Source organism: Poeciliopsis prolifica, unplaced genomic scaffold (genome assembly GCF_027474105.1).
Source record: "Poeciliopsis prolifica strain line A6 unplaced genomic scaffold, Auburn_PproV2 SCAFFOLD022, whole genome shotgun sequence".
Taxonomy (NCBI): Eukaryota; Metazoa; Chordata; class Actinopteri; order Cyprinodontiformes; family Poeciliidae; genus Poeciliopsis; species Poeciliopsis prolifica.
Window position 1 is genome coordinate 2,874,889 of NW_026562397.1, and position 23,394 is coordinate 2,898,282.

A 23,394-nucleotide genomic window follows, 5' to 3' on the forward strand; every position below is an offset into this window, starting at 1 on the left:
ATTAATATTCATTGCTGGTAAAAGAGGAGATAAGTTAGACTTGAATAAGATTAAAAAAGCGACGTTACTTTCCATTTGTGTAATATAGAGCAGACAGAAGCTGCGTTTCAAAACACATTTTCACAAATGCAGTGTTTCTATTAAATAAAGACCCAATTAAAAACATATGTGGATATGTTTGGGCAGACATTAATTTATTAAAAAACATGCTGCACCATCATCCTCCGACCAATTCCAGTCGTCTTTTTCATTTATTTCGCCAGTGTCGATTATGTAATGCGTGAAAAAAATGTTTCCTTTGCAGTTTTGTGAAATACATCTATTATAACAACAACAAAAAAAAAAACACTTCATCCTATCATAAAACAACTTTTTCTCAAAAAACTTGCTGTCTGAAATGGACTTGTTTCCATTAAGCAAATTTATTTTTGTAATTCCAATGAAGTGAATGAAAATGCAGCTAATGTTACACAGCTCTGCAGTTAAGCTGAATTTCAAAACATGGGTGACATGGTCACATTTTCTGCTGACTTTAGCATATTAAAATAGGCTGCAGCACAATGATTGTGTTCAGCACAATTAGTGATATTGCCAATACTAACTCTAAGACATCACTCTGTGTTACAGAGGAATGCTATGTTAGGCAAGAACATTTTATTTTTTTTTTTATTTAAAAAGGACTAATTATTAGTTTATGTTATAAATTGTATTTCTAATAAGAGATAATTAAAAAAGCAGCCAAGTGGTTAAATGAAAAATCTGCGAAATGTGACAATTTCTGTATACAATTATTCACCAGAATAACAGAAAGAAGTCCTAGTTGAGTCGTCTTTCTTCAAAAACATCTTCTGCACTGAAGAGAGTTCTCAGCAGACCAAAACTCATTTGCATACTTTGTCTACTGATTGAAAAACCCAAGGCAGTTCAAGCACTAAATCATAATATGTCTAATAAGGTTTGAATGTTTGAGTTTGTCTACTAAACTTTATTCTAATCTTTTGTGATAAACAGCAGAAAAAAGGCTAAAACAAATCAAAATCAAATGTCTTTGCAAACTTGAGAAAATGAACAAGAATGACACACTGACATTCTTGTTCAGTGTGCTAAACACCTAAAACAAATAATACTTCTTACAACAAGAGGGAATAAGTCATCCTGTTGTTTCCCTTCAATACAGGTAGCCAGAGAAGTCAGCACAGGTATCCAAATAACAAGTAGCGGTGTGTGTGAGAGCACAAACAGCTACAGGGGAGTGTGGCGTGCTGCTGCAGGAGCACAAACAGCTTCTTTAATAGAGAGAGGGATGTGAGGAGAAATTCATTTGCGAGATGACACTCTCTCACAGCCCCAAAGCACAAGCCCCATGAGAGGCCTGCTGTGGCTCAAAGGATGGGGGATGGATGTGTGTGTGTGTTTGTGCTTGTATGCGTGAAGGCCATATTGGGGAATGGGGTGAAGAGATGCAGAGGTGTCTGTGTCGTGTCTATATGGAAATGATTTAACCCTGCTGCATGCACAGCTCTTCATAGAACACCAGAATACAAGTTTACATACATTGATGCTGCTGGCAGGAACAATGAGCTATGACAGAATTCTATCTGGAAACAATGTGCGCCATTACACCGCCGTCACACCGCCGTCATACTCACAAACATCCTGCTGCTTACGTTTTCAACATGGCAGCAGGTCTACAAATTACAGCAGCATATTGGTTCAACTACAACTAAATTTATGTAAGAGATGCTACAAATAAACAAAGGACAATGATGTTGCTAGATTTCATGCTACGCTAATCAAATGCTTTGTCTGCACTGAGGAAGATTCACTCACCTGTGCATTCCGAATGTTTGAAATGGATGCAACAATATGGTTTCCTGACCTATTATCTGATTAATAATTATGGGTGTGACTAATAATTATGTCAATTTTACATCACATCCATTTTGGGGGGTATTATTACAAAGTCTGTGATTCTGTAATTAACTTGTCTATTTTATAGTTTACCAGCATTTAGATGAAATGGAAACATTTCACTATAAATTTTATATGGATCATCAACACATACAAAAATACACCACATACAATATTGGTGGACAACACGGGTATACTTCGTACAAAAAGAAGGAGTCTGTGTTTTACAAAAACTGCTTAATTTTTCTCAACATACAAAACCCTGCCCCTCACACACACAATTATAAAACAAATAATTATAATTTTCTGTCATGCCCCCCTTGGGAAAGAATGATTTTTCGGCCTCATCCACCACTCAAAACCTGACACATTTCACTATTTACCTATTTAAACCTCTGTATGAGCTCCTTGCATCACCATTCAGGAAACACTCACCTGATGATCAAAACTGCCTAAATTATAAGTTGCTGCAGAATATTTATTGGTTTTAGTCTTAAAACTATTTTTAAAGTTCTGTTTCTTAACTCAGTTTGTATTATTTAACAAGGACTGCTCAGCCTCAGAAAGAGAGAGCAAATTATGTACATTTTTAAACCAAACACAATAACATTCAAAACTTTAACTCTAGACATCGGTTACTTGTCAGCTACATCAGTATGTTTCTTTTCAAAAATGTATATAACTTTGTAACACTAAGTTTTCTGTAGTACCACTAGTATTTTGGCTAATCAAATGAAGTAAAAAGTGAATGACATTTAACATTCGAAGGAAAACCAAGGCGATGCAGGACTTATTGGATTTCCTGATCTTTTTCTGCTGGCTACAGTATCTTGCCTCTGGCTCCTTCATGTTTTTTTTTTTTTTTTTATTTTCATAAATTTCTCCATCTCTCCTCCTGTGTCAGTTCTATATACCAGTGTACCAATCTAAATATCAACACCATCAATACCAAAGGGACTATATTGGAATGAGATCAAGACGAGTGTGATCATTTTGTTTGCATTTCTCCTCTAAATATCCAGCAAATTATTAGAATTTCCTAGGAGATTGTGTTAGTGCATACGCAGAAACAGAAATACCAAATTTGAAGATCTGACATGTTTGAATTTCAGGACAGGTTTTTATACCTTTATAATGTTTGCACACTTTTAATTGCCTAAAATATTTGTCCTGTATCATGATTAACTAACTGAAGTCAAATCACCAAATTATTACATGACAATGACATTTCAAGAAACTTTATCGGCATCTTCATTAGTAATATTACTGCTGTATTTATCGGCTTGTTACCAAAATTCCTAACATCTCACACTCCAAAACTCACAAAATAACACTTGTGACACTTAGTCAAAACTTTAAATCAACCTGGTTTTAAATGAACTAATGCAGCTAAAACTCAAGGTGAGATCACACAACACACATGTGAAAAAATATGTTTAAAATATGCTTCTTGATTAAAATGCATAATGCAGGAAATGGAGAAATGTAGACAAGGACATTTAATCTGCCCTGAATATGTGTGCATTTGCTTTAAAATCTACTATGACTTCATGTAAAGACAACATCAAAACCCTCTAAAGACACTAAATGCGACATAATCAACATTAAAAAGGCAGGAGTAAAATGCCCAGATTTCCTGGAGCAGATTTTGCATCATTAAATGAGAGCCTGAGGGTGGTGTGTGATGAGGGAACAGTAGCTAGTACTGCGCGCTGTAATTAAATGATGGCTGAGCAGAGCAAGAGACTGGGAAATGATAAGCACTGGGTTCTGTGCTCCAAGAAAAACTGAGTCACATCCTTTCAACAATATGTTCACATTTCATGGAATGTGCCATTTGGTCCGTTTTTTTGTTAAAGTAAGACACAAAGAAGACAGACACAAAGATCTCCAAATTTCCTTTTGGAGATCTAAAAAAATTGAAAGAAAATCATATAGAGTGCCTATAAAAAGTATTCACGTTTTATCATGATCAACAAAATTTGGCTTCTTGATTAAAAAAATTATTCAACCCAGCATGCAGTCTGAGTGGATCCGTCTCAGTCAGGCTGCAGTTTTCCTTTAGTCTTCCTGCTAATCTCAACAGCTCTGTCAAGTTGATGGGGATGAACGAACCTTTTCAAGTCCTGCCACAAGTTCTCTATCAAACTGAAGACTGGGCTTTGACTGGGCCACTGCAGAACATCCACATTGTTGTCTTCTAATCGTTTCTGTGCAGCTTAAGCTGGATACTTCAGGTTGTCTTGCTTGAAAATAAGTATTCTCTGAAGCTGTAGTTCTCTGGCATTTGGAAACTAATCATCCTCTAGGATTGTCCTCGGTTTCGTTTTACCTTCTACCTTTACAAACCTTCCAGCGCCTGCTGCCCAGAAGCACCAGGAACCATGCTTCACAGTCTCAATGGTGGATTTGTGGTTATGTGAAGTGCTGGGTGCCAACCAAAAGTAGAGTAATGTCTAATGACCAAAAAGCCAAATTCTTTTCCATCATAGGACAAAAGAATTTCCTTCCACTTGATCAGGGAGTCTCCCTCTGACCTTTTGGCCAACAGTGATTTTCTCATTGTCAATAAAGCTCTGACTGGTGACATTCCTGGGGGAAAGTTGTTGTACGCTGAGTAGTCATGGTGACCTGGTGTCCTCTCCTGCTGGTCTTCTTTTTGGATGGTCACCGAGGAATACTGATCTTTATACCACAACTTTAGATACTCGGTACAGTAAGGTGACCTTCGTTTGACTGATTGTGAAACTTCTAGCACCAATGGGGAGAAACGTTTGTGCAATCACGATTATTTAATTGTGAAAACTTTGACATTACAAAGGCTAGTGTGCTTTATTTTGTAAGAAATAAATCAAAATGTTGATGTTCATGAATGATTTGTAAAAGGAATGAAGAAGATAAAACATCCAAAGTATTTTATAAAAATAATACTTTTTATACATTTACCAAAAAAAAAAAAAAAATGCTACAGCGGATGAATACCAGTGATTCACAATATAAATGCATTAACATGACTCATCTTTCCTTAAGCAAATTAACTTGTTATTCATGTTATGATTCCAACCTCAAATATCTTTCATTTGGCTGTTACATCGACCAAAACATCATTGTGGAATGTAAGAAAAATGATTAATGAAATAAAAACATGAACAGAACAGCACACGTTTAGGTTAGGTCTCCTTTCCTTTATTAGCCTTAAACAGAATCAGGAGCAACCAGTTTCCTGCAGCTAATTCAGAAACAGAATCCACATGAGTGTCATTTAATCACAGGCTCACCGGAGAGGTCAGAGGTAAAGCAGTGAAGACGGCGGTATTGTGTTTAAAACAACAATAACCCAACCTTTGAATGTTTCACAGAGCAGTGCTCAGTCCATTCTGTGACAATAGATAAAGTGGCAAATAAAAAAAAACCTATCAAGACACCGTCATGCACTAACTCTGAAACCTTGGCAACAAGAACATTAGTCAGAGAAACACAAAAAAAGAGCATTTCATTTCTATTCTATTCTGCAACGTATCGACTCAGGGGGCCCAAAACAAACGAACGCTGGAGTTTCTGACTTGTCCAAAATGTATTGCTTGTGTAATTCCCATTTCACTTCATAGTTATGCTTCACTTTATGTTGGTTTATCACAGAAAATCTTTTGACAAAATCTGTGTTCAGGGCGTGGGTACGGATACGTCTGCAAGGCACTGTGCTTATATACAACCACAAACATAGCAAGGGCATGGAGAAAGGGCAAATCGGAGCAGTTTAAAGGAAGAATGTATCAAAGTGCTGCAGCGGAGACGCACCGATGGAGAATCTCAGCAAAATTACCTTCCAAACACAAATCCAGCAATCAATACGAGTTTCAACTATAGCTTCACTCTTCTACTTTTGAAATATTTTTGCTGTGTAATGACAATGTGAACACGTGCACACAGTTCCAGTCATTTCTTGACATGCCATGCAGTGTTTTGGTGCCAAGTTATGGCCTTGTTTTAGTCTCACGCAACCAAAGTCTGGATTGTTAGTTTTCTTATGAAATGCACTTAAATGAAAGCAAACTAAGCAATAACTGGAATTATCTATTGGCACAAAAGCTGACAGGATGAAGCTTGATGTTTTACTTTGAGGAATTAGTGAAGCCGGTACTCAGAGGACAGAGCTGAGTAGAGGGTTCCTTTGACAAAGCTGTTCAATATGTCTTAATGGAAAGAGTCGTGTCACTAAATTGTATCATTCCACTGAAAATAAACATTCTGTCACGAGAATTTCATTACACAAAATGCCACATCTTCCATCTTCTCTCTGCATGCTCCCCCGAGAAAGGAGAGCAAAAGTGGTGAAATGAGGATTTCTCTTTGAAATACAATTACCAGGCGTCTGCAAAGTGCTGTAAAAAGCAATCAGGAGTCACTTTTAAAGTTGGCAAAAGAGACACACACAGAGTATTTTATGTCCCGGTGTTTCATTTTGACTTTTTTATTGGCAAAAAGCTTTTCCTGCCCTCTGCCAAGCAAAGTTTCCTGTGCCGACGCCAGGCGGGCTTTGAATTCTCTCAATGGGGGGATTGAAGACGATTACAACTATCTCTGAAAAATGCCAGCGACTCCGTGGACTTGTGGGCTTGATGCTAAGGCGCTTTGCCTCATTTTTCTTTGGCCTCAGCTTCAAATTGAATCAGGGAGAAGGGAGGCGACCTTCAGATATCAGCAGACCCAATATGCTTACTAGGATGCATTTGAGAAAATGGCCACTGATCAAGATTTATGGCGTGAGGCTCTACCGCGCGTCAAGAATGATACGTGTCTCATCCACGGCAAAATTAAATGTCAAATTAGAACACGAGCGCGCGTATGCCGGGTGGTCGGCTCATTTACGAGAATGAGCTAATGGGTTTTTGTTCACAAAATATAGTGAGATTTCAATAAAGTGCATTGGATGGAGCGGCGGTCTGAGAGAATAAGGCGAAAGCCTGAGTGTCAGACAGAGTGCTTATAGAGCAGAGCACTAATAAGGAACGCGTCAGCAGGACGGCGGCAGCAGATCCATTCTCCTCCAGGCTCCATCTTGGCAGTACCTGTTATAAACTTCCTTTGCCGTCTTGCACAATTGGTTCTGTAATTTAAAAAGGTCAGCGTGGCTCCTGTGTAATTCAATACTCTCATGGTGCTGTATTAACCACATATTTAATCACCCTCAGGGTGGTATGCAAACTGAATGCTTAATGTAAAGGTAAGGGGGGGGCGACCGGCAGTAAAACATGAGCCCAGGCGTCCAGCCGCATGTAGAGAACGATTATATTCTGGAAGAAGATGTTCTCAACTTTTTTTAAGCAAGAAAATGAGATGTTATGTATAATCAGATGTTATGGAAAAGGAGTATTTTACGTTGCTTTGTATAAAATTTGCCTCAGTGTGACAGTTATATTGCTATATTACGAAGTTCACTTGTCAAGACAATCCAGTTAAAGGGCAGCATCACCGATAAGCAATCTCGAGTGGTTTGAGGACAACAAACTTTTTATGAGAAAAAACTATGAATATTGCATTTTTGACAGTGGTAGTGCCAACAAATGAAAGGATACAATCTTTAAAGTTTATAACATCAACTGCCTGTGGTGTAAGATGAGCACCATGCTATTTCTTGTGATATTAAAGTTTCTGGAAGCACTATTTAACAGCTATCTGCATTTGACTTGGTTTAGAAAAGTGAGTTATTAAGAGCTGCAGACATGAAAGTGGCTGGAGTTAAGCTTGACTTCCTCTTGTGCCTTTGTTTGGAGTGAAGGAAGTCGTTCTTAAGTTGACGTTGACAGAGTTGGCCAGTCAAACTGTCAGCAGCCTGGTTAACAACACAAGATCATAGTGCTATTAATGTAGCCTCCATCATCAGCATTTATATTTGTTCCAAAGAAACAGCGACTAAAGATCAAGGACGTGTAAGAATTGTTAAAATATCAGAGTTGGCTCATCACTGGAAGCTATTGATGAAAAAGGTGGGATCTGATTTGTGCCTTTGTACAAAGCAAAGACTTATTTTTCCAATTTCTATGATGCCTAGATTACAGTCGATTGTCTCCAATTTGTTTTGACAAAAACTAAAACCATCGACTTTCCAACGCAGTGGAAGTCGCAACATAAAGTGGATAATCGAATAAATAGGGTTACAAGATTACCAAGTAATCCATGTCACTCTCCACTATTTTAATATTTCTCTAAGTGTGGTGGATCTTTTTTTTTTTTACCTAAACAGAAACAATATTTGATAAATATTTTTTTTAATGCACAGATTTTGGAGGTTTTGCCTCTATTTGTGAACACACAGAGTGTTTTCAATACTTTGTTTTATTTTTGGTATTATGACCACATAGAAAACAAACAAACATAAAAACCACAACATCATGAAACTCACCACTAATAATAATGATGCACTTTTTAAAAAAAACAAGCCCATGAATGCTAACTGTGAAAAAAATGTTTGCTAGAATTTTGTCTCTTTAACAGAGCATCATGACCACACAAGGAAATTATTTATTTTTTATTTTGTTTTGGGTTTTTTTCTCTTTTGTCATGATGTGTTAAAGGTGGACCCAAAAGCAGCTGGCAAAAAAACATAGAATGATTGTGAGTATTTAATGAAATGAAATCAGAATCCAACTCCACAAAGAAACATCCAAAGGAGCTCAAAATTAACCAAAGCAAAATCCAAAACTGAAAACATGAGAGATGCAGAGGAACATAAGGGGAGTGACGAGACATACTGCAAGTGGTGACTGAGAGGGAGGAACTTAAATACTGGGAGGTACTAAATAATACAAAGTTCCCAGCTAGATGAGATCACTGATTGCGGGTGTGAATAGTTGGCACAGGAGTTAGCTGAGGGGTGGGAAGAAGGTGGTATATAAGAAGATATACTGGGGAATTTAAAAGGCAGAAAACACCAGGAAGTTGAAAATACTTCTAATACTAAAAAACATCGAGACTAAAGAAAACTGACAAACTAGAAGAGAAAAAGACATGAGAGGAAAAACCTAAACGAACCTAAACAGAAACAAAAATAATAATAATAAAATAACTAGAAGGATTAAACAAAGAAATAACCTAATTAGGATTACAAAAGGAAGATGGACATAGATGTAGACATAACAGAACTAAACCTAAAGTAGCAAGATCAGAAAACTAGACACACTACGAGGGAGCTGAAATAATATAGAACAACGTTGCAGTAATACAAAAATAAAGTCATATTACTCGAATAAAGTTATAATATTCAGTTGGTTAGTGCAACACATTTCAGCAAGAAGGCACTTCAAATTGTTTTACACCTTAAAAACATAATACAGCAACAATTAAGCAGCAACAAACATTACATTTAGTCAAACGCCATCATCAAAATCATTAAGCGAATATACATCACATATATTGATCAATGTTGCAGCCATTATGAATCAAAGGCAACTCCAAACAGGTGGGTCTTTAGCTTAGATTTAAAGGAACTCAGTGTTCCAGCTGTTTTGCAGTTTTCCGGAAGTTTGTTCCAGAAAACTGGAACAGTAGTTCCATTTTGGTGGAGCATAAAAACTAAATGCTGTTTGTCCCTGTTCGGTTCTAGTTCTTATCTTTTGACACATTGGCATCAAATTACAATCAGCAGCAAGACTTTGAAACAAAAATGACTGTTTATGTTAAAGAAAACAAAACACATAGCTGACTAACTAGTTACATCAGATCATGATAATCCTATTGAAGTTTTTTTTTTCTCATAAAAAGACTATTGTAATTTGACATATTTTGTTGGTAATATGGTCTCTTTATTCCTATAATCTAATGATTTTATTCTTGTAATATTATGGCTTTATTCTCATAATATTGTGACAATTCCCATTACTTGAATAGAAAGCTGCTCAAATCCTCTGTTGTAAGATTCATTCTCGTGGAATGGTGTGACGTATTGCCTTGTCCTGAAAGACTGGACGTATCATTGCCCCCTTTTTATTGACCCTCCAATTTACAGAAAATACCAGCTGTATTTCCATGAAACAGAGCAGAAATTTTAATTCAAACTGTACATAAAACAAAATCTATACACTCCACTGCAGACCAGGATAAATGGCGCGCCCTGTAAAGTCGATTCAGCTGTGATACAGTAAAAGTAAAGGCATGTCAATACCATTTATGATTCAGCTTGTTTGTCATCCGTCATGTAGCAGAAAAACAGCCAGATAAATTCACTTTGTTCCGTGGCTGCATATTAAGCTCTAAGCGCTGCCAAAACGTTGGCATCCACTCAAGGCTTCGCCTAATTGCATTATATACAGACACAGACGGAGCATGAAGCCGCTCGAGATATCCTTCAGGCCGCTAAAACGGTTAAGATAAAGTGGAGCGGCTGAGATATTAATCCACCACTCTGACCTTCCTATCGTTACCCATACATACCACGGCAGATATTACAACTTCCTGCTCGAGTATTGATCATGTTTTATTAACTGAAGAATGGCCTGGTGCGAACATAAATTCTAATACACAAATGTGAGTGCGAGAGAATCTGCACTCAGGAAAGTGGAACATAACTTATGATTCTGAGAGGGTTGGCTGCGCCGCTATACCGCAACCTCCACAATAAACAGAAAAGGAGGAAGTGACTTTTATAAAAGACAAGAGAAAGGATTTATTTTTTCAGAACAGAGAAAATCTAAAAGAAAAGGCCAGTCCCAACATATGAAAAACCATGCAAATCAAACCGAAGCCTTTATATTTGTCTTATTTCTGACACGCAGTAAGAGAAAAATTGCCCCCCATCTCTTTTCTCAAACCCAGCTCCTCTTAATCCAGGTATTTATGAAATTCCTCCTTTACGATGATGACACACGCTGAAAGCAGAGTACACACCTCAGATCTGACAACTCTTCTGTAGTCGGGGTGAATCTTCACAAAGGCTGAACATACTGCTGCAGGCAGCAGGCGCCTTAAATAGAAGAAGAAATTCAAATGTTCTGACACAATATCTGCCACTTGAGTTTCCTGTAGGTTTTATTTCACTCAGCAATACGTGATGGAGTTCGGGGGTGAGGGGATAAACACTGTTTTATTGTTGTTTGATGCTCAACGAGTAGGTGTTGTGTTGTTATAGAAACTGCCAATACTCAGATGATGATGCTACAAATTACTCATCAACAGATGCTAATTATGTTGTTAGAAGTCATCCAGTGTCACACTGACATGTATACTGGTACTTTTGGATACTGGGGGAAACGTATTACGTTACAGTTGACAGGTAAATTGCTTTGAAGATAGCCCAGGCAAGACAATAATACAGAAAAGAAAGAAGTAGGTAGGATGAAGGAATGGCGGGTAGAGAGAATGAATGAAAGGTGAGAGGTAATCTAAAGCAGCAGACACACCGGAATGAGAAAGCAGCTCCTCTAAGTAGGGCTGCAGGGACCCGTCGTCCCGCCTGACCAGGGCGAGATGGAAACGAAGTGATGGCAACATGCTGTAACTATGGCGACTGTCGAACGTTGTTACGACAAAAAAAATACATAGCACATGTACCTTTCTTATTTAAGCAAAGTGCAAGGGAGGCTGTCAGTGAAGATGTGAGTCACGCTAAAACTCTGACATCTTAAGTAATTAGGCGGCGCAGGAGATTAAATTAATTGCACAATAAGTGGTTTGTTTTGGAAAAAAGGATTAAAATAAAGAACTGTTTTACAGAAGTGAACGTCTTTTGAATAAATGGATACAAATTCCAGAGGATAGTAGCTTTCGGTTTTCTGCTACCTATTAAGGGTGTAGTCAGACCTGACACATTTGTTGTATTCTAAACAGATCAAAGTTTTGGTCCAAGTTCTGGTCCAAACAAACTCTGGTGCACAGATACAGCAAAAATACCTGTATCAACTACAAGAAATATAGAACTTTCTGGACTTCATGAGCTGGGCAATAACGTAAAAATGAGCCCTTCAGTGTCGCTAACACTATTACTGCCTGTAGTGAAATACAGGCAGTAATAAAATAATAAAGTTCAGTTTTGGTCCGGACAACACAAGTAAACTAAAGGAGTTCTCTGATGTGAATACACCCTAAGTTACACTAATAGAGGAATGTAACTTATACTCTCTACATCAAAGTAAACAGACATGCAGATAAAACAGATAAAAAGAAAGGCTTTCGATATCTGAACATAAATAATAGCAGACTGAACGTGCGTGCTCCGATCAGAAGAAACCATAATCGGGATTGAAGAACAATGTGTGGAGGAAATACCACCATTGCACATAATCAACACTGAGACATGGTGGTGGCAGCATCAAGGTGGCTGCATGGGGCAAAATATTTAATCAGGCTTTAAAGAAGTCTTAGTTGAAATATTAGACTGAACTTATTGTCAATGCACAAAGAAACAGAAGTGAAATTAACAATGAAATGTTAAGTGTTAAGTGCTTGGAGCACACACAGAAACACAAGTGTGCCTACAATTACTTAATATACAAATAATAATATATTGCTAAATATATATAACTATGTATTTCAAGCAGACAGTCTCAGACAGTCAGTGATGGGATTGTTGAGCAACCTGATGCAGTTGCAGTGGGAGACAACTATTTCTGAGTCTGGCTGTTCTAAACTTTAGTCAAATTACATGACCTCTATTAAAAAATACTCACTGCCAAGATCCAAACACAGCAACTGAATCAATTAATCAAGTTCATTGATTTTAAATTCATTTTGAGCTCAGCTGTATGGACATATTGGGATTTTTGTACATGCATTTTCTCAAACTAAATATTTGTGGTGTACTATGTGGAGTGGGTGAGATTATGCTAAACATTTTGTATAAGATAGTTAACATATCTGTTTATCTCATTTGCAGTTTGTAACATTTTGCATTCAAATGTTTGAAATCAATATCCAACTGTGTATAACCCATGTATACTCTAGAGCACGATGTGAATTAGAGACACATCTTAAAAGTTGCAGGAGACCGGCCCTGGAGGACCAGGAGTGCCCACCTCTGCTCTAGAGTCACATGACACAAGCAACTCCTAGCTGAGAATCTGAAATATCTTAGGAAATCAAATTGCCAGAAACACAAAACCTTTTGGTTTTGAGCTAAACAAAATTGAAGCAATTTCTTTCTGTGAAATGGCTTTTTTCCATTAATGAGTCCCAGCCTACGATGGTGTCATATATACGACGGCCAGGCAATCACTCAGACTGAAAGATGCTGACAAATCATGAAGATGGAGCACAGCACAGACGTCACTAATGGGGGGACATGCCGGTTAGAGAAGAACATAAAAAACTCTTACCTGGGGCTAAAGGAGAGTCTTCGGCCTGAGCCAGCTGAAGCAGAACCATTATCACGATGGGGGTCGTCCCCAACCAAGCGCCACGCATCACGGTGCTCACTGTCCTGGCATCACTTGATGTAAAACTGGGAAAAGGAAAAACAAACCGTTGAGTGTTGTTCACAAAGTTTTATGAAGCTTTAAAATATGTTTGATTTATATGGCATTTGATCAAATTAACTTCCACAAGAGTTTCTCAAATATGTCTGAATATTCAGCTGTTATGACCATGTTATGTTTCTTTCTTAAGATTCAAGGTTACTAAGAGTATAAACAGGGATTATTCGAGACTGAGCAGTTCTCATTCATATTGGAGCCTTTTGGGACTATTTATTAATTAACTTTAAACTTTTGTTAGACTTAATTCCAGTCATCTTTCTTCTTTTAAGAACTGCCCATCAGTAATAGGTAGTTGTAGTCAGAAGTAAATGTTTTTCACAAAAACATGATTTTGTACTTTAGTAATATGTAAAATTATACAGACAATACATTATTTTGTGTTTGTGTGGCAGTATATGGTTAAGATATTTATGTAAAAATTCCAAAGACTCTTTGAAATGTTGAGATCTTTAAAGCGGTAAGAGTTTTTTTATGGCTTCTAGTGTCATTAACACTAGAACATTCACACTCCATGATCCTTAAACCATATTTGGCTGAAGGTTTTGAATGTGGAGTGGCAGAGTAAACCAGAGTAATTCATTTTCTTAAATAATTGAGTTTCCAAATGTTAGGAAGTGTACCGAGTAACATTCAACAGACTGATAAAGCAACACTGGAAATGTTTGGACATTTCAGAACTATGTCTTCTTTTGTTGTTGTTGTATGGCAGGAAGTGCCCATCTAGGTCATGTGTTGGTGTCATGGATTCCCAGAAAACTCAAGTCATAAAGGAAAATGCATCAACTTCTGTTGGTGATCAACAGACTTCTAAATAAGGCAATGATGCCAATCACACCGACCAGAGTTTGGTTGACAAACGTATATTAAAATGTCGTAAGCTGCATTTCCATTGACCATATAATTGCACAAATCGGAATTATGAAAATAAATTTGCTTAGGTGCACCGATTTTCAAAGAAATTCTCACTTTTATATAAAAAGCTTTTAAGATGAGGTGCTTTTTGAGCTGTATCAAAATTAGAGTATTTCACAAAACTGCATTTTTTTTGTAATGAAAACACATCGATGGAGAACTGGAACACTGGAGTTCTCAAGAACCAAATGTGAAATCAGGCTGAATGGTCTTTGGTGGGATTCAAGGAAGACAGTTGTATCACAAAAGTGATCAAATATCAGAGAGCAAGAGGAAAAAGATTCCAAACAAGAGATGGAAGACGTTTTTAAACCTTTGGGGTTGTAAGTCTTAAAAGCCAAAGAGGCTGCACAAAGAACTAAAGTTGAGGGGGAAACAATATCCGTATTTAACAAGTTTTATTTTCTATTTGAAATTCAAGCTAAGACAACTTCTGTTGCTGAAAAAATAAATGGTTTTATTATTTAGTGATTATTTGTTTAGTGTCTTATGAAGTGAGAGATCTGAATACTTCAGATTTTTGCTGTATGTCTTTTATTTTGGCTTATCTTAGCTCTTCTGTTCAGCAGTAGGAATTCCCTTCCAAACCACCGTCATCTGTTCTGAGAATATTAGACCTGCAACTCCAGCAGGCAGGGATTGAAACATTAAGCACACAACAAATTTCCCTCACACTAATATCAGACGAGACAAAAGCATCTGAGTTTAGTGGCGTGCGTGCGTGTGTCAGTGAGACAATGCCACCGTGCAGTCATCACCTGCACGCGGTGACAGAGACCGTCTGTGGCGGGGAAATAAATCGGAGGATTCTCTGGATCAGCCATCTGTGGAGCAACCTGTTCACCCTTGTTTGATTACATCCAGCGGGCCCGACAGCCCCGACATCTATGTGTCTCCCCTGCTCTCTATCTCTCTCTTTCTCTCTCTCTCTTTCTCTCTCTCTCTTTCTCTCTCTCTCTTTCTCTCTCTCTCTCTGTGTCTCACTCTCTTCAGACTTCCCTCTTCCCCCAAATTCTGCTTTGCAATGCAACTTTCTCTTTGCTGCCCTATCCTCAGGCATGACACACTCCTTGAATTGGCTATGCTTCACCTCAGATATGATGGACTTGCTTTGTCGTGAATACCAAGGAAGCGACACAATGACGGACCCTACGTCAGGTTTCTGTCTTCACATTTCGCATTTAGCGTAGCTCCTTCAGGGCTAAAAGGAACAACATGTGCATTCATGAAAAGATAGACATTATTGTTTTGCTGTATTTCTTGACATAGACCACAGAGTCAAATGCCCCGGGGGGAAAAAAAGCTCCACTTGGAAACTTACATAGTTAACATTTCTAACACGTTAACTTCAGCTGGAGTTGAGCTAAGTAATGCTATTATGTTATCTGTAGCTTCCAATCCATCAGTTGCATGGTTTGTGCTTTCCACCTGAATTAGCTGAGGCTAATTTTAGCTTTAGCAGTTTGAAGCTAATGTTAGAACAGTCTTACATGAGTTTACATGCTGAATGGTCATTGGATAGTATTTCTTCTATGAATAGAAGGTGAAATCATACCACCACAAAAATGAACTACTTCTTTTCTAAAAACTCATATCTTTTTATGCTATGTCAGGTCCATCACTAGTTATAGTTTGGGTGCTACTGTGGTTCAGAAGCAGTCTAAAGTTAAGTGTCAGGAAGGAGCTGAAGTACACATTTAGGGACAGTATAAGCAGTCCATACACAAGCAATATATTGACAGCGCTAAGCCCCTCCTCCTGGCTCTGATTGGTTGTTTCTAGGAGAGATTATATCTATGCATTTGACAGAATAACCATTGAAACAAAGAGGCAGAGGAGCTGAATTTTATTTTTCTGAATTTTATTTTTACAGATGTTTCATTTTATACTGTCACCACATGATGACGGTTTTAACAAATATGCAAAAAGGATTTTTGGGGGGTAAAAGGTACACATTGCAAAGTTTTTTTTTACAACTTTGTAAGTTGTGAAGCTTACAACAAGGTAACATTATGAAACAATGCTAAGCACTGAATTTCTCTTAAGCCAAAAGGCCCATGGGAAAAGCTGCAGCAGTTCACAGTCCAGGTAGAACAATATGTTGACAGGACAACTATTAATCACACTCTATAAACCTGGGCCTTATGTAAGAAGAAAGTTGCTGCTGAAAGAAAACTTGAGAAATGTTCTTTACAGTTTTCTTGAAGTCATATAAGAGACATAGCAAATACAAAACAGGGGCTGTGCTCAAATGAAACGGAAATGAAAACACTATTACCTTGAACACATCATCTCCCTGGTGAAACATGCAGGTCTCTTAGACAGGGACAGGAAAACTGGTTAGAGTTAATGGGAAGATAGATGGAAACTATCTTCCCAAATTTGAGACATGATGGAAGTTCACCTTCCAGCACAATGCAGACGCTAAAGATAAAAGCAAACCTACAATGGAGCGATGCAGAGCAAAGCATCTTCATACCCAGTCAAAACGTAGACATTACTCTAATTGGTAACCTGATAATCACAAGACGGTACCCATAGCACAATGACCTACTGGACAAAAGGAATGAGAACCAAACTTGCAACTGTAGTTGCAGTGAAAAGTAGTTCTTCAATGTATTGACCCAGATAACGCTGCATACAATGCATGTTCTTCAAGTTTTATACTGTCCTTCAACTGCACAAGTCTGCATCATTTTGTGTTTTTCACATAAAGTGGCAAAAAATATATATAAATATATAATGATGGCATTAAAAATGAACAAACGTTCAAGGGCTATGAAGGTAAAGGTACTGTATGTTCCACAACAATCAGCTCAGGGTTTTGTCGTCCTTCCTTCTTATCTAGCTTTCCTTCCTTTTGTAATAGCATTGCTAGGAGAAGGAAGCCATATTCATACCAATTTGCATTTGATACATCGCTATCTGCAGATGCAGAGTGGCCACTTTACGACCCTTTTCAACTCCTGCTTTCACAATTAGTGGGAAGGGAAAAATCAGATCCCAGCTGTGGGAACCTCACTGCTGTGTGTGCGTTATCACCTCGTTGCTCCAGTGTCACAGCGCGACAAAGGAATTATGGGTTGCATTTGCACAATTTACATGTAATAATGATGAGAACGTTAAGTAATACCTGATAAAGTCCCTCTTATACCAGAAGATTCCAAGATATTCATTTGAAAGACTATCCTGGTGGTGGAATAGGTTTTCCTGAAGATGATATCTGATAAATACTGCGGCGTTCTTTGCAGGCAATCTGACAAACACCCAATTACTAGTCGGGACTTGAGCGAGACAAGCGGGCGCCAGGGGTCTTTGGCATTGGAATTTGGGTTACATGGCAGTGAGGTGGCCTTTTCAACCCCGACGTAAGTACGGAGCTAAACCCATAATTCACAGAATCATAGAGTGCCATTTGATTAATGAACAGACAGATTAGAGATAGAGGAAGATCTATTCTTACCCTCCCTGCTGCAAACCACAAACACTTATGTGAAGATGCCTGACAATCCAATCAATGACTATTTCTCCCTCCTCATTATTCAACCCGCTTGCATCAAAAGAAAGGAGATGTTTTACAATACTTGTTTCTTCTAAGTTCACTACCAATTGAGCTGGAGAGGACTGAAAGGCCCTCATTGTCTCTCCTTATCTGACTTGATGACCACTGAATGGATTCAAGCCAATTAATCAGTCGCTGACAAGAAGCATTGCTGCTGGCTCAGTGACCAAGTCCCTCAATCGACCATCAGCACAACAGTCACTGTCCACAAATTGATTTCTGAAGACTTAGTAACCCAGGGCAATGCTGCGCAGAATGTGGATTTTCACTGGGACTTTTCAGCATAAACCGATGTCTCAAACACAACTGGAATGCTACATTTTCATCTTCACCAGTGCAAATCTACAAATTCTTTTTTCTGGCGAAGAAGTCAAATTGTTTTACATGTTTCACTCTTCACTATCACGCTGCTTTGAGGGCACCTTAAGGGAAAGTTAATTGGAGTTCATATTACCTCTGAGGCCTCCACTCTAATCACTGCTTTATTGTGTTTTTCTTTCTCTCTTTGCTCTCTGCCCCTGATGCACAATGCACAGCCTTATTAACAACCCAAATGGAAGGAGAAGTTGAAACTAAAGGGGGAACGCAAATCGGGAGTGCAGTGATGCGTAACGTCAATTAATGCACCTCAGTAGGCTCCTTTGGCATGGGTTGGACACGTGGTGGTGAAGAGCGGCAAAAAACAGGCAGAAGAATAGTTGCTTCTGAACAAAGCAGGATTGAGAAGAATCACTTGAAGCCACATTCAAAATGTCAGCAGGCAGCTGCTGGCATGGCTTGATTAAATCACAAAAATATTAAGGGAATATTTGCACCACAGATATCGGTTTCCCCCAATGATCCTTTCAATTTCTCTCAGAGTTTGGAAAACTTAGAAATGTCCTTAGTCTCGAGTTGAGTGTTTGAGCAGGATGTCAGAAACTCAGTAGGTTGAGCTGATTGTTCGAAATGTCACTTTTATTTACAATAAAAACTAAAATACAATGTTAAAAAGGCATTTTAATGTACTACTGTAATCTATTGCTTATTCACCCTATGTTCCATGCAACTGGAGTAAAAGCTGATCTCTCCAGGACTTCCTCTGGCATCTTATTAAAATAACTAAAAAAATTTACGTTTTGCACTCTTCATGTTATAAAGTTATAAAGTTTACTCCCTCATCTAAAACATGCATGGAGTGTCGCTTTGATTCTTTCATGAATGTTTGAGAAATCTTTTAACCTCCAGTGGCAACAATTCAATTGTGCAAAACGCCTGAATGGACCTAGCTCCGCCTTCGAGACGCAGCTGCTCCTTGGAGCTGCACCTTCCAAGCTTCAGCTTCACAGAGCAGACATCCCCACAACTCCCCCACTCAGCTCCTTCAGACTAGCCAGCAGCAATTAGCAAATACTTGATGGAACTGCATATCTGCTGAGCTCATTATACGAGCTACCTCTCAATGTAATACTGAAACATTTTGAGGTTTTTTACATCACATTAGTCAAGTGATCAACAGCCAGATCTCACCACTGGTGGAAATCACGAAGAAGAAAACAACAGGAAGTGGCACGAGGATGAAGGTTTTTGAATTACTTATGTTAAAGGGTCAATAAAGGAGCGATGATGTGATGACCTCCTGAAGGCGCAGTTTCTGAAGTTTTTAAAGAGCCAGCGACCCAATTTCAAGGCGTTAAATTAGGAAGCGAAATATATTAATCTTTAATTCAAAACCCCAAAAAATACTTGTGTAGAGTTGCTTTGAATCCATAATTAATGCCACGTTGACCAACATAGTTGATGAGCATTGATCTTTCAAACAATGATTCTTGACAATATGTGATGTCTGTAATTGGTTTTCACAACTGATGTTTATATTTTCACAATGTAAAGCACCTTGAAGTGCTGTAATGCTGAAAATTACCATACAAATTCACTTGACTGGTCAAAGTTGTTTTTGACACAGAATTTTTATAACAACCGAAGTTAACATAGTTACTTAATTGTGATGTAAAATGGTAAAAACATATAATACCATCCCCTCAGAGAACAACAGATGATCAGACTCCATCTTAACCACAGACTACAGTTCACCATGATTTTATTTTCTGGAATGTAAATATGTGTGTTTGTGACTGACAGAAGTCATATGTTCATGAAAATATTGGGAATGTAAAACAATCCTGTTTCAATGAACCTGTCAAGACTGACACGTTAAACTCTTCTCTGGACATTAACAAAATGAAGGGAAGCTTGTGTGTGTGCAGAGACCCCCATAAATCTCATTACGTCTGTTGTGTTGAGCTGTTTCTGTGACATATTATGATATATCCCTGCTATGTCTCTAAACCATTCTCTCCTTGATGTCACTGTGGTAACGTCGTCCTCATAAAAGTGCCAACATTGGATTAAGTAGTTCATATGCACCTTCTCTTGATTAAAGTGAAAGGATTAACATGCTGGGTATCCAAGTTGATCTGTGTGGAAGGTGGATGATGTTCCACTGGATTGTCCTTCCCTGTTTGTTTGAGTCACATCTCTTGTGTCGCTTCAAGCCTTCAGAACAATCATCCAAACTCCAGCAGAGAGCAATACTTCATATTCAGGTTCAGGGAGTAAAATATCTCTAGCCATTAGGACGCCCCGCAGTTGACAGACATAATAAAACATGCATCATGCTCTACAGGGGAAGACGAGCTTTGCTACCTTAGCTCCTGTAGCTCACTACGGGCTGGTAAGCATAATTGTTTTTAAATGGTGCAAACTTTCACTGACATTTTCAGGATTTGTGAAAGATTGAAACTTGCAGAAATGTAAATATTTCTACATTCAATAGTGGAAATGTGTGGCAGTCCCTCGAAGATACCTGGAAGTCAACTTCAATTTTGATATTTGGTAAAATTACAAGCCTGGTTTTTATTTGAGACAACATAAAGTAGTGGATAGGAGCAAAGTGAAAGGAAAAGAATACATGGCGACAATTCAAGGAGTAACGGTGATTCAAATGGCAAAACAATTGCTTGAGTGATGCTGATTGGCAGAAGAAACAAAACAGCAATAACATGAAAGCTCAAAGCTATTTATTGTGACTATGAAGGTGGACTTGATCACACTAAGTCTCCTGTCAGTCATTTATCTTCTTATGAGTGTGATCTGTGTTAAAATCCATGGCTTGCATGTTCTGTGCTGTGATGGTGATGGATTGGGCCACAGCCTGCATGTTTGACCCGCTGACAATGACAGACCCGAGTGTCTCCCATCAACATGTCAAAGCTGACAGCTGCTGTTTTATGTCAATACCCAACTGTACAAAAAGCACAATTCCACATGAACATGCTAGTTGATGTTTTAATTTTATTTTTTTATCAATAAAGCACACTTATATCTGTTTACTACACAAAAGAAGAGATGTAAATTTAATAGAGTTCAGTATTTTCTTATATATAAGCGTGACTGAGGTCACCGTCCCTTTTAAAGATGCAGTCTGAAAGCAGCATGGAGCTCACATTAACAGTTTCCTCAAAGCTGAGACTTTTGCGTCAACACCCCACCCACCCCACTACTCCTCTCCCCTCCCGGGTGTCTGAGCCATTTTTCCAGGGCCGGCTTCATTTGGAAGGCTTACAATGCAATTTGTCTGCAGTGATTGGGTCTGCCTGAGCGGGAACAAAGGCTGACCGCCTGGCTGCCGTGTCCTTTTGTGTCCCATATGTCAGAAGTCTGCCACACATTCAAAGCAGGAACTGCCAAGAGCACAACAGTCATTATCGGCTGTAAAATCGCTTTCATTATCCTGCTGCAATCATAACTCTAATTACAAAAGTTGCTTTGTAAGCAGGTAGATTATGCAATGTTAATTACGCGTGTACAATGGGGCAAGCACATGTTTAAATGCCATTTGCTGTTGTTCCACACACAAAAGTGTTCGATGTTTTAACACCCTGCCATATGTGCACCGAGTGGGTCCCTGGACACCTGGTTTAAAGCCTTCATGTGGCAATCACTGGCCGTTAATAATATCTCATTAGCAAAAGGTGAAGCATGTAACCTTTATATGCCACCAGATTACAGTGCCAGTTGAAGTATTCATATCACTGAAACTTTTCCACACACTCAATTAGAATGACTTTGTTTCCTCCAGCAGTACCCTGAGAGCTTAACTTCATCTGTCTTTCAACCAACTCTGATGAAGGACAGTTTCTCCTCAGAATGATACTGCCACCACCAAGTTTTACCATGGGGACTTTGGTCCGTTTTACGCATTTGCCATGTCCCCTGGATGTTGTGTGGTGAGCTAAATTACTATTGTTTTTTTTTCCACTCTTACCAAAAAGGCGAGATTCATTAGTTTATCAGTTCATAACTAATAAGATTTTCATCAACAGATTCTCCCACCTGAGCTATGGAGACCTGAAACTCCTCTTGAGCTGCTACGTACGGTGGCCCAGAAGAGTTAACAAATGCAAAAGTCACAACAGTAAAAAACCCAAAAAACACCAAAAGGTCACAAGGCAACAGGACAAAACTAACTCCAAGATCCAAAAGACAATAGCAAAAAGCAAAAAGAGTCGGCAAAATACCACAACAAAACACCCAAAAGAAAAGAACAGCAACAACTCATAATGTCACAGAAAAAAAGACACAACACACCACATGAAACAACAGTAAACACTCATAGCAAAATAACAAAAGATTCACATGGCAACAGCAAAACAACAATACACAATGGTGATAATCCACAACACTACACTAAATGTCACATCAGTATAAAACCATGACAATGAAAAAAGCCAAAAGGCAACAGCTAAAGCCACATCAGGAGTTATGAAAAAATGCATTTTGTTGAACCTTCTATTCCACCCACTTGTGGGGCCTCTTGCTGCTTTTCTTAACAGGCATCAGCTGAGATGTATGGACATATCGCATACAACACCAAACCGCTGTAGATGGTAGACTGACACTGGTTTTACAACGTAAGTAAGATGTAACTGAGTTTGTTTTCTCTCCAACATATGGGCAGGTATTCATACTGCATATTAACAGTAATTTTTTATACTCTTTCTTGAGAGCAGTTGCATAAAAAACAATAAAATCGTTAACATCATAAACAGAAGTTGTAGACATGACTTCTAGAAAGCTCCTTCACTATTTACTTGTTTGTTTTTATTTTTCATTTTCTTTAATCACGTACAGCTGCACCTCACCAACTCATTTCGGCAAGTTAAATCCACAGAATATTGTCTCCACATCTCCGTCACAGACTGAAGCGTCTATTTGGCTGTAGAAAGCAGCACAGCGGGGTCTGCCAACTTGTAAAAAAGCTGGACCCACGGGGCAATCAAAAGTGACATCAGCAATGGGAAAGTTAATAGTGTGTTTCAGATGCACTTTCCAGGGGACGGAAGAGCTCGGGGTTTCATTCACTCCGGGCGACAGTGGCTGGCGATTTCCCTCTCGCCTCCCGTACGGCCTCATAAATTTCCACCTGCTCCGCTCTACAACTTGTAAATGCATCAAGGCTTCCACCGCGGCACAGTGTGGCTTTTGCGTATCCGCCGCCTTCCC

At 38.5% G+C, this 23,394-nt stretch overlaps 1 protein-coding gene across 1 annotated transcript in view; it reads right to left on the reverse strand.

Moving 5' to 3' along the window:
• The window catches only part of robo1 (roundabout, axon guidance receptor, homolog 1 (Drosophila)), a 300,678-nt gene that overhangs the window by 256,583 nt on the left and 20,701 nt on the right, over window positions 1-23,394 (reverse strand). Inside the window, exon 2 of the mRNA XM_055045468.1 lies at window positions 13,218-13,342. Coding sequence (XP_054901443.1) covers window positions 13,218-13,305 — 88 coding nt within the window. The 5' untranslated portion in view covers window positions 13,306-13,342. The remainder of the gene's footprint in view (window positions 1-13,217; window positions 13,343-23,394) is intronic.